Source organism: Megalops cyprinoides, chromosome 1 (assembly GCF_013368585.1).
Source record: "Megalops cyprinoides isolate fMegCyp1 chromosome 1, fMegCyp1.pri, whole genome shotgun sequence".
Classification (NCBI taxonomy): Eukaryota; Metazoa; Chordata; class Actinopteri; order Elopiformes; family Megalopidae; genus Megalops; species Megalops cyprinoides.
This window is the reverse complement of record NC_050583.1, coordinates 13,934,232-13,950,212: the sequence shown is the minus strand read 5'-3', so window position 1 is coordinate 13,950,212 and position 15,981 is coordinate 13,934,232. Positions and strand designations below refer to the sequence as shown.

The 15,981-nt window shown below is 43.9% G+C and overlaps 3 protein-coding genes across 3 annotated transcripts; 1 reads left to right on the top strand and 2 right to left on the bottom strand.

The window, feature by feature from the left end:
• Positions 1-103: 103 nt before the first annotated feature.
• LOC118781669 (GTPase IMAP family member 4-like) lies at positions 104-4,056 on the bottom strand. The gene is made up of 8 exons (XM_036534679.1): positions 3,930-4,056; positions 2,851-2,928; positions 2,367-2,417; positions 1,998-2,048; positions 1,629-1,679; positions 1,438-1,488; positions 1,295-1,357; positions 104-960 (listed from the first exon to the last, which is right to left on the bottom strand). Exons 1-8 carry the CDS (start codon positions 4,012-4,014, stop codon positions 179-181), a joined length of 1,212 nt encoding a protein of 403 aa, XP_036390572.1. The 5' UTR covers positions 4,015-4,056; the 3' UTR covers positions 104-178.
• Positions 4,057-4,640: 584 nt separating this feature from the next.
• xrcc6 (X-ray repair complementing defective repair in Chinese hamster cells 6) lies at positions 4,641-9,520 on the bottom strand. The gene is made up of 12 exons (XM_036534676.1): positions 9,437-9,520; positions 9,129-9,241; positions 8,853-8,994; positions 8,432-8,683; positions 7,977-8,163; positions 7,465-7,651; positions 7,123-7,291; positions 6,856-7,017; positions 6,403-6,532; positions 5,904-6,004; positions 5,150-5,266; positions 4,641-4,911 (listed from the first exon to the last, which is right to left on the bottom strand). The coding sequence occupies exons 1-12, from the start codon at positions 9,504-9,506 to the stop codon at positions 4,712-4,714; spliced, it is 1,830 nt and encodes a 609-aa protein (XP_036390569.1). The 5' UTR covers positions 9,507-9,520; the 3' UTR covers positions 4,641-4,711.
• A 1,960-nt stretch (positions 9,521-11,480) lies between these two features.
• Positions 11,481-15,520, top strand: LOC118781680 (desumoylating isopeptidase 1-like). The gene is made up of 6 exons (XM_036534685.1): positions 11,481-11,865; positions 12,532-12,553; positions 12,790-12,859; positions 13,114-13,223; positions 14,252-14,374; positions 15,093-15,520. The coding sequence occupies exons 1-6, from the start codon at positions 11,775-11,777 to the stop codon at positions 15,184-15,186; spliced, it is 510 nt and encodes a 169-aa protein (XP_036390578.1). The 5' UTR covers positions 11,481-11,774; the 3' UTR covers positions 15,187-15,520.
• Positions 15,521-15,981: the final 461 nt, after the last annotated feature.

Below are 15,981 nucleotides of genomic sequence, written 5' to 3'. Positions count from 1 at the left end.
GGTAATTTAGACTTTCCCCTCATCTTTAAAGTATTTACATAAATACAATAAAACATTGACATGTCTTCAGAAGTACATGAATGAAGTTTACTGTAGTCTGGTACTGATCCACTACCTTCACAAGGTTCTCGCACACTGAGCCCCATCTCTCTTCAGTCTCCTATTCTATCTCTGTCCCTCACTGCCATTGCTCTCCTCTTCTCTCCTCCTCCTTTTCCCTCTCCTTCAGACTGCTCTCCAGCACAGCAACCATGTCCTCCAGTAGCTCCTCCCTAATCCTATCCTCTCGTCTTTGCAGCTCATGACGGTAATGGCCGCCCAGCTCCCTCATCTCTAACACCCTCTCCAGCACCCTCCTGGCCAGCGCCCTCTTCTTAGACGGGGAACAGGCAGGGCTGTTGTCGACAATCTCTGCCCTCTGGGAGCACAGGGACAGTGTGGCCCTGAGGCCCTCGGGGGCCACTTGAAGCAGATGTGCAAGTGTACAGGGACTGCCCACAGAGTCTGCGTGGGTGAGAACCGGCAGCACGTGGTTCAGGGCACCTTCACCCACCAGTGCCAGCAGGGCCCTCAAGGCCTGAATTTCACTGATGTTGCACTCATCGCTCAAGCCAGGGGCAGGCATCACCAGCAGGAAGGCGTGCGGCCCAGGGCTGGCCAGCTGTATGCTCCGTAAGGCCTCCCGTGCCCTCTCTGCGGCTCCCAGAGATGACCCCAGCAGATCTGGGGTGTCCACCACGGTCACCTCTCTCCCTTCCACGATGGTCCTCTGACTCGCACTCTGCCTGAGCACTCTGGGCAATCCTCCGCTGCAGCTGAGAAGAGTGTCCCCAAGCGAGCTCCGCCCACCCCCCGGGGGCCCGACCAGAATGAGTCGCAGCCTGGGGTTTGAGGGATCAGATGTGAAAGTGCTGGGACTTGGGGAGTGTGTAGTCTGCAGAGACTTACTTTTGGAGAGCCCTGTAAAAAGAACATAAAATAAATAAATACATACATTGTGCCTGTAGGTTTTCAGGTATTGGGGTAAGAAAAGAGATTATAGGGAAGGTACAATTTTATTTAAGGAAAGACAGCAGACAGACTGGAGAGTGGTGTGATGGTTAAGGAAGCTGACATGACATCAGAAGGTTGTGGCTTTGTGTTTTGGGGAAGGGGGCACTTCTGTTGTTGTATGTTCTCAACATATAAATGAATAACACATAAAGCTATGTAAGTTGCGCTGGACCGAAGAACTTGCTAAGTAAACATGCAGTAATTAACTTGTGGTCATGGTACTGAAATGTAGGACACCCACCTCTCAGGTACTGGATGAGATTGGTCACAGCCTCCAGACATTTCTTCACATTAGTAAGTGAGCCTGGAAAGAGAGTAGGGCATAATCAATCATTAGAGAAAGAAAAAGGGGAATCTAAAGCAAAGAAAGGGAAACAAACAAACCTGCAATGGCTTTGATTACCACAGGCACCCAGCTGAGTTTAGAAGGCAGTGCTGCAAGACAAACATAATTATGATTTTTAGTGGCATATTGACAAATAATTGGGGTTCCAGGCTATGACTGAATACTGGTGATTATGTGTTTGTCATATCAGGATCTCATAACTCAGATATTATGCAAAATGAGCCCTTACCTGCAATAACCTTCCAGAGAGAAGACAACCACTTTAGTAAGGTCTGTATGCCTGAAAAAGAGTCCATTTAATAAACACACTATCTTCTGACTACTTCAAAAACATAGCTTTAAAAAAGTGAGGTAACACTCATAACTTATCATTCCACTGACGTGTGATTACAACAACTGATGTGCATCAATATCTGTTTTGCAGATATGGGTTGATCGCCATGGGCATACATTTTACAACACCAGTCGAGTAGCACAGTCTTTTTTGGTTAAATGTGTTGCAAGTTCCGGTATGGTCTGCATGGTGCCTCTCCTGGCTTATTTGGGTCAGGATAAGGGGTACAGCAGACTCACAGAAGGACCTGTAGTAAGCACATACCGCGGACAGTGCTCAGCAGTCGGGACACCCAGCTCCACAGCGAAGACAGACCTGAGAATGCATGGGCGTCAGCTTGTTTGGAAAAGTGCTGGGGACAACGACGGATTCGACATGTTGGGTTTCAAAACGTGGTGGGAATGAAATGGGCCACGACAGAAAGTGGTGGGGACATGTCCCCAGTGTAAATGACGCCTATGTGAGAATGGAAAAAGAGCACTACTTACCAGATATTTGATTATTTTACACTCTTACCACCCCAATGCAGATTTTTACTATATATATATGTGAGCATTTCATGTGTCTTACCAGAATGAAACATATATCTTTTGTAATCTGAGTTCTGGTGGTTTCACAATACAAAAAACTTACCAGTGAGTGAGCAAAAGATACGTATTGGCCATCTTATTATAGCTGGGAGAGCTGAAGCAGGAGAAGGAATGAATTTGATTACTTGTGATGTTCATTAGAAATGCAAAACTGACAGGAAAAAAAAGTGATACACAGTATCAGATTTACACATTAAGACACTAAATTACACTTAGCAGATACACTTATCCAGTGTGACTGAATCATCGTGGGTGAAGTACCTAGCTAAGGGTTACAAAAAGCGGTACCCCAATATGAAATTGAGCTGGCAACCTTTGGGCTATAAGGCTTGCTCCCCTACTATACTACGGTGCTTCCCCAGATGACATAAGCGAAGAGTAAAGTTAATGTGTCAATACAAGCAAACACATCACAACAACAATAACTGAAAAAAAAAAAAAGACAAAGAAGATGTAAGGAACAGAGTATCGAAAATTACATTGTGTTAAACATGGATTAAGACACAAAGACTCCATAATTTACTGACCTTGTGAGAATTTGTAAAGCAAATACCCCAGGACGGTAAGTGCCCCTGTCAGCAAACTGTTGAAGTTTATCCAAAGATCTGAGACACACAAACATAAAACATGTCATTCTTATATAACGGAAAAGGTTACATTAAAGCAGTTGTTAACGGACGATAACAATAAAGTCTGGCCGTGAAAAGCAAAGTAATATGGGAAAGAACATCACTGTACTTGTTTCATAAACCTGCAACACATTGTTTGCCATAAAGTAATAGTTCATAGCGAAGTTACATAAAAATAGAAAACAATTTTTATCGCTAGAAACATTTTAAGATCTACACCATAGTGTGGAAAATAATTGAATGCATTGGCTGTCCAGGTAACGCATTATTTAACGGAAGATGCTTCACAATTTTGATTAATATAGCTGAAAGTCATAGTTAATTGATGCCAGTACCAGTATTCCGTGACAAGAATTGCGTTTCCATTTAGGTAAAACAACTGTGCTGGCAATTTACCAGAGACTTCTGGGCTTGAACGTAAGATTGTAGAATCCAAATGCATACCTTAAGTACATTATTGCTTAAAGACGGATGTGGAGGCAAGCAAGAAAAGCAACCTTAGCTAAAAGCGTAGACTTTAGTAAAACACAGCTGTTTTCTATACGTATATCACTGTAGTGGTCTTTCTATCAGATGTTAAAGTTTGATAATAACACCCTGATGTTTACACACAGCTCTGAGACAGTACTTGTCAGATTTCACAATTTTCTTACCACTTCGACATAAGTTCTCAACACCCGATATTTTGCACTTTGCTCCCAACTGATTTTGCTGCCTGCGCAGGAAAACAGGACGGCGTACAGATATTGTGGGAAGGTAAATGTAGAATTTGAAGGTAAACTTTGTGATATAGTGCTTTCAGAATTCACTTCCGGCTACTAAGTTATGGGTAAAGATTTCTACAGATTTTTCTTTTAATTAGTAACGACTAATCCCTTCAAACAAAGTCGAGTCACATATGTTGCTCTCAAATTGTTTTTTAGAAGCGCGGGGATTCTTCGCAATTGCCCACAACCAGAAAAGTAGGGGGTCCTCACCCTCCACAGCACTTTCCAAATCGGTCTTGTCGCCACATTGAGAGGTCGAGGTACAGGCACTGTCCGGTTTACAATCACACTCCATGACACGTTACCGCAGCCGCGGCGCCACCTCTGGACACGTGACAGAACGGGTCTGCACTTGCCCTAGTTCCACCGTCACAGCTTACTTCTTCCTCGGTTATTAAGAGAAATTTTTTTGTTTCACGCAGAGCTGATACAGAGCATGGCACATACTGACTTTATTCTTGAAACAAAGCATGAAATTTAATTGAACACGGAATGTGGAAAAGAAACGCCCAAGGTGTGTTGGGAATTCTGGCAGGACCAGACAGACGGGAAAACAAGGTATGATACATGGAGGTAGGACTACAAAAGGCAGGCATCAATGACAAGATGATTTAGAGCACACATAAAGAAAGCACTGAAGGACAGATATCCATGACAAAGGGAATGCTTATTTTCAATGTAATTCAAATATCAAAAGTCACATCCACTTTCTCATAACACACATGTTGTAGTATTTCCAAAGAAAACAATGTATTTTAAACAGCATTTGGCAGTTGCAACATAGAGTAACTGACGCAAATAAGACAGTATCTGAGCAACTGCTTACTTACACACTATCTTATCCATTCATGAGACATGTTTAACTAATTTAGACTAATTTAAGCGAGTTTAGCCTCTACCCATCACACTAGACACCCTGCACTTGCAGCCATGCCCCTAAATTACCCATCACCTCTGATCCCCCCACCAGCAGCCCTGCCCCTCCGTCCTGCTCAGTGTGATAACTGTTGAATCAGGGCATCGATCAGCTCCTGCTTCTTGGTGCCAGTGGTGCGCACGCCAAACTGCTTGCAGGCATCCTTCAGCATGGGCACCGTTAGCTTTCCCAGAGTGCCGTTCTTCACATGGGCCTGGAGCTCCGCCTCTGACATCTCCACCTTTGGCTTCTTCTCTGCTCCACCTCCACCCTCAGCTGGGCAGCAAGAAACACAGAAACATAGCAGTCAGGGCACTGGTACACCACTGTGCAGCTAGTTTTTCTAGTTTTATACAGAAGTTGTACAGCCGTCATATAAACATATGCAAACATACAACTATGTTTGCAGTGCAGTTTCTACTACCTGCAACCAGACTACATTGTCATCCTCCCCACTGTCTCCTTGATCACTAAAGTCATTCCATTCTATCCTTCCAACGTCTTCTACTCTCACCTGGTTTGCGTTTAATGGCGGTCTTGCCCTCAGGGTTGTAGTCGGCAGGATAGACTAGATCCTTGAACTCCTGTACCAGAGAGCCCAGACGTTCATCCATCATCTCCACTTTGGGCTCTGTGACAGAGAGGAAGAGGGATGGAGCGAGGGAGAGGAAGAGGTGTGAAAGATAATTTGGAAAACGTCATCCTCTCTGACTGTAGAGGTGATCTTCATCAATCAGGACAGGTGGTTATTATTATTAGTGGTTATTGCCAGGTCTTAATGGAGTGTGCCTCAGTTGCTGAAATGATGTACAACAGAAATGCATTCAAAGGGCGAAATGCTGGAAAGCTTTGTCTGTTGAACAGATAGTTCCATAGCGCCAATCTGTGGAGTGTGATACCACCTCAGAGATAGCTTCAGAATTTATGGAAACAAGGAAGTACTCAACCAATGCCTGCTGTGTTATTCAGGCAGGTAACGATTTTAGGAAAAAATTTTATATGGACATTTTATTTCTGAATTTATAATTTCTCTGAATCTATACTTTAAGTAAAAGTATCCTACATTAAAATGTGGTATAAGTGAATTGTAACTAAACAGGCTTGCGTGTTTGCTATTAACCTTTAAAAAGTTCCTTTCTAGCCAGCTAACAGAAGTATGCAAACCGGCAGATGTTGAGAAAGGGAAGCCTGTCAGTGTATGAAGTGGGAGCTGATACTGAGTGTGTGTGTGTGTGTGTGTGTGTGTGAGAACTGGAGGCAGATCTTACTGGTAAAGTCCTCTATGGGTTCAGTCTCATTCAGGTTGAGGGCCAAGGCTTCCAGATTTCTGTAGTGCTGCTGCAGGACTGGGTTTTCAAATGCATCACTCCTACAATACACAGAGTGCAGACTCTGAGGACAAGGATAAAAATAGACCACGTCTGAGGTATATTTATACTACACGTCTGTACCAGCATCTCGGCAGGTACAGAAGTGTGTATTGAATATGTAACTCAACATGCCCAAAAAACGATTATGTGCCTGACATAAAGTGTAAGTACACAATACACATACACAACATATTGACAAAACATTTACGATTGGGAGGTCAGTTTCTATGATACTGATCCCTGTGCTACTATCCAGCCAAGATTTCACAGTTGATAGCACGTTGATACAATCTCTCTAGTGCTACTATGCAGGTTACTACAAATAGCTTGATTAGCAGTTGATTAACTGGCCAATTGAGTGGTACTGCAGCACACGCACAGTTCAAGCATCAGGTACCTGTATTTGAAGCGAAGCTTGTGCACAATCTCCTTCATCTTATCCACCTGTGTGTGGGAGGCAGTGGGGAACTGAGGGGTGTCAAGGGTGCGCACGTCATCCGCATAGGGCAGGAAGATCAGGTGGAACCCTGAGACAGACAAACACGTGTGTGTGTGAGTGTGTGTGTGTATGCGTTTGTGTATGCTGCATATTAAGCTTATTACATACTAAGCATTGAATGTCCATCATGGCATACAGGCTTTTCCTTTTTTACTCGTGGCATACAGGTTATTGTGCTGGATGTCGCTCTGGATAAGAACGTCCACTAAATACTTGTAATGTAATGTAATATAACGTGTTGGATTACCTGGCTCTGTGCTTTGTACTAGTGAACTACATTGAGCATAACCATTTTACTTTATGCTCTGTAATGTTCTGAGCCCGGGGCGGCGATGGCACTGCGTTATCTACCTGGAGGTGTTATCTGCACCTGGACAGAGTCCAGCTCCTCTCTCTGGGGCACTAGGGCAACGAAGCGGGGGGGCGTGTTGCGGCGTGGGGTGTACTTGCAGACTGCGAAGACACCCCTTTCACTGCACCTCCGCAGCAAAGCAGTGATCACACAGGAGCTGCCTAAGGCAGAGAGGGCGAGAGAGAGACACTGGGCTTAGCACTGCACCTACATGCTACTAGCACAGACGTGACAGGCGATATGAGTCTGGGAGCAGGCGCACACACCTGTGACCTGGTCCTCTTCCGGGAAAACGAAAAGGGAGGGACGGATGTGATGGTGCAGTTTGAGACGCTCCATGGACTTGAACCCGACCAGCACCAAACCCGGACTGTCAAACTTCTTAAGCTCGTCCATCTCGTCCTTCTCCAGCACAATCTGCCTGTTCCCGTATACCTACGCGTAGCCACCCGTTAAGGCAGAGGTGAGAATTCCCTTGCATACCAAGAAGGCTAAAAAAAACTCACTGACAGAGGTGTGGATTTATGCTGACAAAGAGAGGGTAAAGCTGAAAGAGGTGCTGGAGTGTTGTGTATAAAACAGGTATGTGTGACATATGTTTTTATTACCTGGGATCTCTTGGTATCACTGGGCAGCAGCAGGCTGCCTGTGTCTGTGTGGTAGAGGCGGGTCTTCGTACGGACGGGCTCATTGGTGTCTCTGTACAGCCTGATTGGTGGGGGCTTTGTGGCTGTCCTGGCCATGACGTACAACCCCACGGCTACATTCATGCCATCCCCCAGGGACAGAGTCAGCCTGTGACAGAGACAGAGAGAGCCAGTTTACATCCATCCTGACTACTGATTGGCTAATTTAGTCACTGAGGCTAGGTCCAGTACAGGGCACGCCTCCTCAGTTTAAGTAAAATGACTCTTTCATTACAGTAACACTGACACACTATCAGCTCTCTTTCAGCACACTGCTAATGTACTGAAAGATTCTTAATATCAGGGCAGGGCACTGACTGGCACCAACTGTGTGACACTACACTTGGACAAAAACGTAGCGCATTCACACTGATGGACTAAAACCACTGTGAGAAACAAATCAACCTAGCAGCTCAAAGGCAGCATTGGCTAACCTGCTCTGTGCTCTTTTCTTCATCTCTTTGGCCCTAACTCTCTTCTGCAGGTCCTCCAGTTTCCCACTAGGCTCCAGTTGCAGCCCCAGCTCATCGTCACCCTCAGGGGGGCTCATGATGTCACAAAAGAAGAGGGAGACATCAAATCCTCCTGGCTTTTGCAGGTGCATCAGGTCTATGATCACACCTAGGAGAGTGGGAATGAGGCGTTTCAAAGTTCTGCATAAACAGCTATTTACTGGAGTGGACTTAAGTTAGGTGCCCTCTCCCAATACAAAACCTTACATTGCATTATTTACTTGCTTAACATGTTTAGCTTCTGTTTTAACATATTATCCTTTTACACAGACAGACGTTTTCTGAGGCTTTTCAGATTAAGCACCTTGTCCATGGGTACAACAGCACTGCTGCACCTGTGACCGCTACAGCACCCCGCTACCCGTACGGAAACCCACCGGTCTCTTTGAGATCAGCAGCCTTGGTGCGTGCCTGCCTGTCCCGTGTGCCGTCTCCGTCATGCGGGTTGTCTCGGCAGGTGAAGATCATCAGCCTCTTGTGGGAGAGGCGCAGCTTGATGTCGCTGTAGAGGTTGGAGCAGCACCACAGGGCCTCCCCCAGAGATGTCTCGTCGCTGCCCAGAGTCTCTGCGGCCAGCTTCGCACCTTTCTCCCCTCGCAGGCGGTCCACTTCCTGCACACGTGTTGCACCTGAGAAAGAAGGAGAGGGAAAGGACATCATCAGCAATACAGGAGGGAGATTTACACTATTAATTATTAACCTCAAAATGCAGAAAGTAGCTAAGCTAAAAAAAATTACTGCATGAGACAATATAGGGAACATTTGCAGGACTGTGTGGACAGGGGGGTGAGTACAAACCCGGAGAGTCGAGGTCATGGTAGACGTAGACATGCTTAAAGGAGCTCTTGGGGTTCTTGCTGTGCTCCGTGCCATAAAACACCAATGCCACCAGGTCCCGGTCACTGCTGATGATCTTGCTGGTGTACACACTACGTATGCACTGAAAGAGTGGGAGAGCCAGAGGCTAAAACCTTAGTACAAAGCCTTAAAAGATAACACGCTGACAGAGATGCATAGTGTGGACGAGGAAAGACAGAGAGACAGGCAATATTAAAAGGCAATTCTGAGCTCCACCTGCATAGTCATGTCGAAGTTAGTGGTCTCCCCATCCTCGCCCTTGATGAACATCTCCTTGGAGGCATCCACCAGGAATACCAGACTGTCACGCCCACTGTACTTGTAGTCCACTAAGGTGACAGCAGAAAACAGTAATATAACAGAAGTGCATAACTGTACAATACTGCTCAACAATACTTTACCATTATATCATTATTACTATTAAATTTTGTATAGTGTGGAATTGATTAATTATTAGTGTAATTTCAGGGGTTGGTGTCAGTCTTGTCTGACACTTAGGTTCTTCACAGTGAGGTCATATTTACCCCCAGACTCCTCTCCCTCCTCCTCTTCCACCTCATCCTCGTTTTGATAGTATGCGTTCCATTCTGCCATTATTGATCCCAAGCTTGGACAGTCAAATCTGGAAAAGCACACATTTATTTAATGTATTTTAACATGTACGTACTAAATATACTGTGCGTCACAATGTTACACACAATTCATTTAAGGAGAACGTTAAATAAATAAGAACACTGGAACAAAAACACGAAGATTCTGAATGAAGCATCTGTCGAGCAGTAACAGACGATTGATTCAAGCTCTAGGAAGAGTGAGACGTGGTTTTTGTGGAACTCACTAGTTGGACGTTGGATCGCTCGGCATCACTATAAATTAGCCTTTGAATTGAAACAACTCCAAAAAAAAAATGAACTAGCTATGTGTACCAAATAAAGCTAAAGCGACAGCTAGCAAAGCTGCCTACTACACAAGATCGAGTGTTCATGTGTTTAGGTTTGCTTAATTCACCTGTCTCGAGAAAAACGTATCTGAAAAGGACTCGAACACATCTCAGATAGGACTCTTCATATTTCACCAAGCTTGATGCTTGCTAGCTAGTAAATACATCTACCCAGATTAGCAAAGTTATGATAGCTAGCTAACTTGCTTATCCATAATCTTATTAACATGAAAACAACAAAATAACTGTATTAAGGTGAATGACTACACAATACAAAATTCCTCAAAGATATATTTATAGCGAGCCAAAATTTGACAAAATATGCAGGTGGACCACAGAAAGCCTGACGAAGGTTCACCAACGTTGTTTACAATGGCTAATTAGCAAATCTAACGTTACTTAGCAAGATCGTATATATCACTTTGACAATACATGCAACACGCAACGGTTTGGAAATACCATACCTTGTTTAAAGCAGTTTTTGTCTAGTACAGTTGCGGTTGCTAACTTAGTGCATGCACCGCGCAACTCTGCTATACCTCCACACCGCAGAGAACGAGCACGTACACTGGCACTCGCGTCGCGCGCACTTTTCCGTGTTTCCTCTGATTGGCCGCTCAAAGATGTCACGTTATACAGTGCATTTCCGCTTCGGAATTCTTTCACCCAAAACCCGAGAAGTTTACCCAACTCACACGGCCTTGATACCATCTGTACATAGTAGCACGAAACCTATGCAACAGCATGTGTAAGGAGCTCAGTCCCCTGCCTACGAGCCAGAAATTATTTGGGCCACCCTCCGTGCTGGCTCCATCCAGACCAAACTCATCTGCGTTATGCAGCTGTATAACACTGAGTCCTACTGATCTCGTTGCTCTCAGGACCTCTGAGATTGTCCTTACAGCTGACCCAGTACCAGAAAGGACAAATCCTTTGCCTGTAAATGATTTTCTTCCAGTCATCACTTTTCTTTTTCTTTTTCTTTCATTTACATGGGTTTCTGCTATAGCCTGCCTTGCATTAGTCAGCTATCCGTTGGTCATTTAGATGCTGTAAAAAATAAGTAAAACTGTTCATCACTTGCTGCGAACTGATGCTCGAAACCAATCAGCAGAAAAAAAAATACCTAACTGATGTGACTTGGTATGTGCTGATGTACTGGGCTGTCATAGAATATAAAGTTCAACATACAGAAATGTGCAGTAGTACAGTAGAACAGGGTCAACAGAATATAATATTGCATGACAGAATAACTCTAAAGTAACTGAACTGGTAAGTAGGTCAGTGTACTGGGTCACCCGATACTGTGCAATTGGACCCTTAATGTACAGCGGCTATTCTGATCTTGCACAGATTATTTGCGCACTGTTGTTCTGGTATTAATAATAATAATAATAATAATAATAATAATAATAATAATATAATGTGCAGGTAAGTCCATGTCACCGACCACGTTTAAACTGGTAAAGGTCGCTTGTTGTGTGCATTCTGCTTCAACTCCCTGGCGATGTAACGTTAGACAAACTTACATCCTTCTGTTGCTCTGATGACACAGCACGCAGCATAGTTAGACGCTTAGATAAGCCGCTAGCTAGCCGGCTAACCATGCTACTGATTCAGTTGTCGTACGCGTACAGTCGTGTCTGCCGCTGGTAAACTAGCTGAGCAGTTGGTGTCTGTTTTTTTAACAGCTTTACGACTGTCGAATTATTTTCATTCATTTTTACAGAAGATAAGTCCTTAAAGACGTTTAGCAAGTTAAGTTGGTAGATTATTTTACGCCAGCGAAGCCAACAAACTGACTTTAGATAGCTAGCTGACTTAGCGAAGTTGGCTATCTTGTCTGGCTACTTTTAAATACAAACAACGTTACTGCTACAGCCAATACTGGTAGTAATAATACAAACAGAAACCATTAGGCTATGGATCAACATAACACAACGTATGCTGTTAAACTTTACATTTACGACCTGTCAAAAGGAATGGCTCGCCAGCTCAGTCCCATCATGCTGGGTAAGTACTTAGATAGCTAGTCCGCTAAATCAACAGGGCTCAAGGCCATAATACGTATGCCGGTTCGAAAGTGAAAAGGCAGGAAAGACCGAGGGTGTGGGGAAGGGGCCAGGCCCAGCGGCTCATTCAAATGGGACATATGGTGGGATTTGATTACATATACCTTACGCACCTTGCTAGATGTTATGGTTATACAGCGTTCAGCTAGCGATATAACTGTAATTGTCAATAACACTGCAACAGTATTTGTATAGCTAACGTTAACGTTTTGGTTAACAGCTGGCTAGGCATGTTGTGTTGGGACATGTCGGTGCAAAGAGGTGTTATCTTTACCGACTTACGTATTTTCAAGACAGCAAGAATGGTGAAACATGGTAGCAATTAATTTAGGTAATGGAAACTGGTAAGTTAATTAGAATATTTAAACGTCGTTATCCAGAATTTCTTGTTTATAGTAACGTTAGTATTATATGCCAGTAGTTGTTGCGGAAGTAGTTAACTAGTTAACCAGTAGTTGATAAGTTAGGTACTAATTACATGTCCTACAGCTGAAGGTAGCTGACATTAGCTAGTTAACATATTTCAATCCATCCCTGTCTCTCTTTTCAGAGGAAATATGTCATTAAAATGTGACAATACTAAACGTTGTTAATCTTTTGTTTACAGGGAAGCAACTTGACGGAATATGGTAAGTGTAGCGTCTAAATGATGTTAGCCACATTAACGTTCCTGTCAGAAAATGCTAGAACCCTAAATTGAAAGCACTGGTGTTTTCCATGTACTTCCGCGTTCTAGGTTAGCAATGTTCTTCAGCGCTGCAGCCATGTGGTGCAAAACTCAACAAATGAATGTGTTGAATTAATTAATCTTTGTTCAAGCTTACTGATTATTATTGTGATTTACGTTGTGTTCTTATTCTGTTAGGCATACCTCCATTGTGGTCTATGGAGAAGAGTTCTTCTTTGGGGGAGAGGGTATTACAAGTTGCCCACCGGTATGGCATTACTGTTTGGAGTTTTGGAGTAAACTATTATCTCTCTTGTGGTAATGACATAGGTAACGCCAGAAATTAATTATACCCTTATCGGCTTGTTTATCGTTGTGCTCACGACATGCTTCATCACTGTGTAGTTAACCTTTGTGTAACAGTATTATTACATTTGCAAAATCTATATCTCACACATTAGCCAACTTAAACAAAGCACTCCTAACCATATATCCATTTTGTGCGTCTGTATTGCATTTAAGGGCGGGACGATGCTGGGTGCTCCCAACAATGCTGTAGAGCTGGGAGACACGGAAGTGACAGAGGAGATTTTCATGGAGTACTTGTCCTCGCTAGGGGAGTCCACATACAGGTGAGGGTCAGGCTCTGTGTGTGTTTGCCTGGACTAAAGCATTGCATATGTGTCTGTCATATATTGCTGATATTCACTTCGTGAGTCCATTAAGTCTGGGTTGTGTTGCTGCTGTTCCCATACCACTCCAATTCCAGGCTACTCCTGTATCAGATCTGTGGGTTAAAATGTGTGTGGTGTACTTTAGAGTGAAAACTGTGTGATAATGTGTGATGGACAAAACAAAACCAAGCTGTTCTCTGGGAGCAGTCCCTCTGGATTTATTTTACACTTGCATAGACAGGGAAAAAAGTTGGATGTGCTGTTTTGGAAAAGTGACTTATCTGTGTTACCCAGCATACGTTGCCCATGTGCCCCTTGTAGGAAGCAGAAAGAGAGGGTCCTTGCTCTGCCTTTTTCTGCCTCTGTCTGCTGTTGTATCTGTTGCAATCCCAATGTACAACAGGAGGATTATATGTACAAAATCAACAGCGAAACAATACACCACCGATGTAAATAAATAAATATAAACTTGTGTAAGCTTGGCCAAAAATACCTTTGAAGTGCACCTTCACTTCAAAGGTTTTCTTTAAATGAAACCCTCTTTAATTGACCAGCTTCTATGATTTCTTCACTTCTGCTTCCAAGTTGTACTAAGTCTGAATACTGAAGGAGAAACCATTTATTTTAAGGACAGATCCTGCTACTTGTCCTAAAATAATTCTTAAGGGTGAGTGATGTCCACGTTTAAATAGACATTGCAGTAAATGATAGTTGCAGTAAAAGACATTGCAGTAAATTATGTTTTGATAATATATTAATTTTTGAGAGAATGTTACTGCTAGTCACTACTTGATTGGTAGGAGGCTACCCCCAAAAGCTTAATTATGTAACACAGAGCTTGTCTTACCCAAAACTGAACATTTTAAGAAATGACACATTTTCACAACTTGTCTTAACTTTCTTAACTTAGCTTTCTGCCCTTGTCTCTGAGAACACTACCATGTCAAGAGATGTTGTTTGCTGACCCCCTTTCTTTTCCTCTACAGAGCGGACAGGTACAGACTTTTTGAACACAACTGCAACACCTTCAGCAACGAGGTGGCCCAGTTCTTGACAGGAAGCAAAATCCCGTCCTACATCACAGACCTGCCCGCAGAGGTGCTCTCCACGTAAGTCCCACCTGACTTCCTTTGCGAGAAACAAGCCCTGGCCATATTTAGTACAACGTTCCTTTTCTGGGGGGCTGTTCTGTAGTGCAACATAGAAAACGTAGGAAATGATAACACAAATACTGACCCTCTCAGCCAGGTCCATAGGTAGTGCATTAGAATTACGCACACACGCCAGGAAATAAGTAATAGTGCTGAGGAAATGAGAAAATGGTAAGCTAAGACAATAAAACAAAGTGAAAGTGTTTATAGAATACAATGATTGCAGAAGGACAGTGACTTTTTTTATTTAAATTAAACCTCATTACTCAGTCATGTCAGCATTAATCAGGTGTGAAGCTATCTGTGGTGAGTAATTGAGCTCTGTAATTGAGCTTATTGAGTGTCGGCCTTAAGCTGTGATTCCCCTTCTGCTCTCCCTTTACAAAAATGTGGAAAAATAGGGCACCCAGTGTATGGATGGGCTAATTAAGTAATTACGTAAAGTAAGGGTTGTAGCAAAAGACAGCATACATGCAGCCCTCCAGGAAATTAATAATTGTATTGTACAAAAACGTCGCCATGGTGATAAGGAACACCATTAGAGAGTCACGTGTGCAGTGCTTTGTGCTCCACGTCCTGGTTTTGAAGTGAACCACTGTTGCAGCTCGACACTGAGAGAAAAATAAGTGTTGTTAACGTAAAATCATAACGCTCCTCCTGTTACCTCCACCCCCAGGCCTTTCGGTCAGGCGCTTCGCCCTTTTCTGGACTCCATCAGCATTGCACCCCCGGGGGGAAATGTCGTCAACGGGCACTACGGCCAGAGATAGATTCCTGCACCCCCCTGATTGGGCACACAGAGTAATATATTCTACATAGACATTATCCAAGAGACATGCGAAGTCTGCAGCTCTGTCCCTCGTGAGCCTCTACAGGTCTCTGTCTATCCCAGCATGCCCTTCTTCTGCCGTCCTCCCAGACCACAGTGTTGCCATGCTCCCAGCCCTGTTCCTGAAGAGTCCCCTGCCATAGGGGCACTCCAAACAGCCAGCCTCAGCAACTGTCCCTTTATGCCCTATAAACCTGGTGAATGTCGAGTTGAGCTTTCCTCAACCAAGAGCTCAGGATAAACAGAATAGAAACCCATGGAGCAGTAGGGGTGATCTGAAGGCTAGAGTTGCAGATCTCTTTTGGATATTCAGAGGAGTTGGGGGTGGGGGGGGTGGCTTTTGTGGGTGGGACATTGGGAAAGGGGGGGTGTAGATTTCTTTTTTGAATACATACTCATACATTGTCGTTTTTGTTTTCATCATGTCCTTATTAAAACTCCAGAGCCAGTAAGCAAGTACAGCCTGTGGCCCTCAGAATGAAAGTCTGTAATTTAAGCTGCACTCAACCTTGCAAAGGAAGCTTGGCCGCAGTCAAAACTGTTTGCTTCGAGTGGTCCGGAATTTGCACACATGGTACCCTTTTCTTCCTGCTCGTACTGCTCTTGTGAGTATGTGAAGTTTGTGGTCTTCAGGGAACCAGAGTGTAAGGTGGATGGTAGGCTGATAATTTTGCCCTGATAGCAGCCAGCTAGACCCAGGAGGTCTAAGGACAAGCTTTTAGCTCCCAGTGAAGGA

Excerpts from the sequence above, each read along its gene's own strand:
- LOC118781669 (XM_036534679.1), bottom strand. The coding sequence starts at position 4,014 with ATGGAGTGTGATTGTAAACCGGACAGTGCCTGTACCTCGACCTCTCAA. Across the intron at positions 2,049-2,366 it reads TATCTTTTGCTCACTCACTG|GTCTGTCTTCGCTGTGGAGC; the intron begins GTAAGTTTTTTG and ends ATGCATTCTCAG. Across the intron at positions 1,680-1,997 it reads ACTGCTGAGCACTGTCCGCG|GCATACAGACCTTACTAAAG; the intron begins GTATGTGCTTAC and ends ACTCTTTTTCAG.
- LOC118781680 (XM_036534685.1), top strand. The coding sequence starts at position 11,775 with ATGGATCAACATAACACAACGTATGCTGTTAAACTTTACATTTACGAC. Across the intron at positions 12,554-12,789 it reads AAGCAACTTGACGGAATATG|GCATACCTCCATTGTGGTCT; the intron begins GTAAGTGTAGCG and ends TTATTCTGTTAG. Across the intron at positions 13,224-14,251 it reads CTAGGGGAGTCCACATACAG|AGCGGACAGGTACAGACTTT; the intron begins GTGAGGGTCAGG and ends TTTCCTCTACAG.
- xrcc6 (XM_036534676.1), bottom strand. The coding sequence starts at position 9,506 with ATGGCAGAATGGAACGCATACTATCAAAACGAGGATGAGGTGGAAGAG. Across the intron at positions 9,242-9,436 it reads GGAGGGAGAGGAGTCTGGGG|TGGACTACAAGTACAGTGGG; the intron begins GTAAATATGACC and ends CTGTCACCTTAG. Across the intron at positions 4,912-5,149 it reads CGCCATTAAACGCAAACCAG|CTGAGGGTGGAGGTGGAGCA; the intron begins GTGAGAGTAGAA and ends CTTGCTGCCCAG.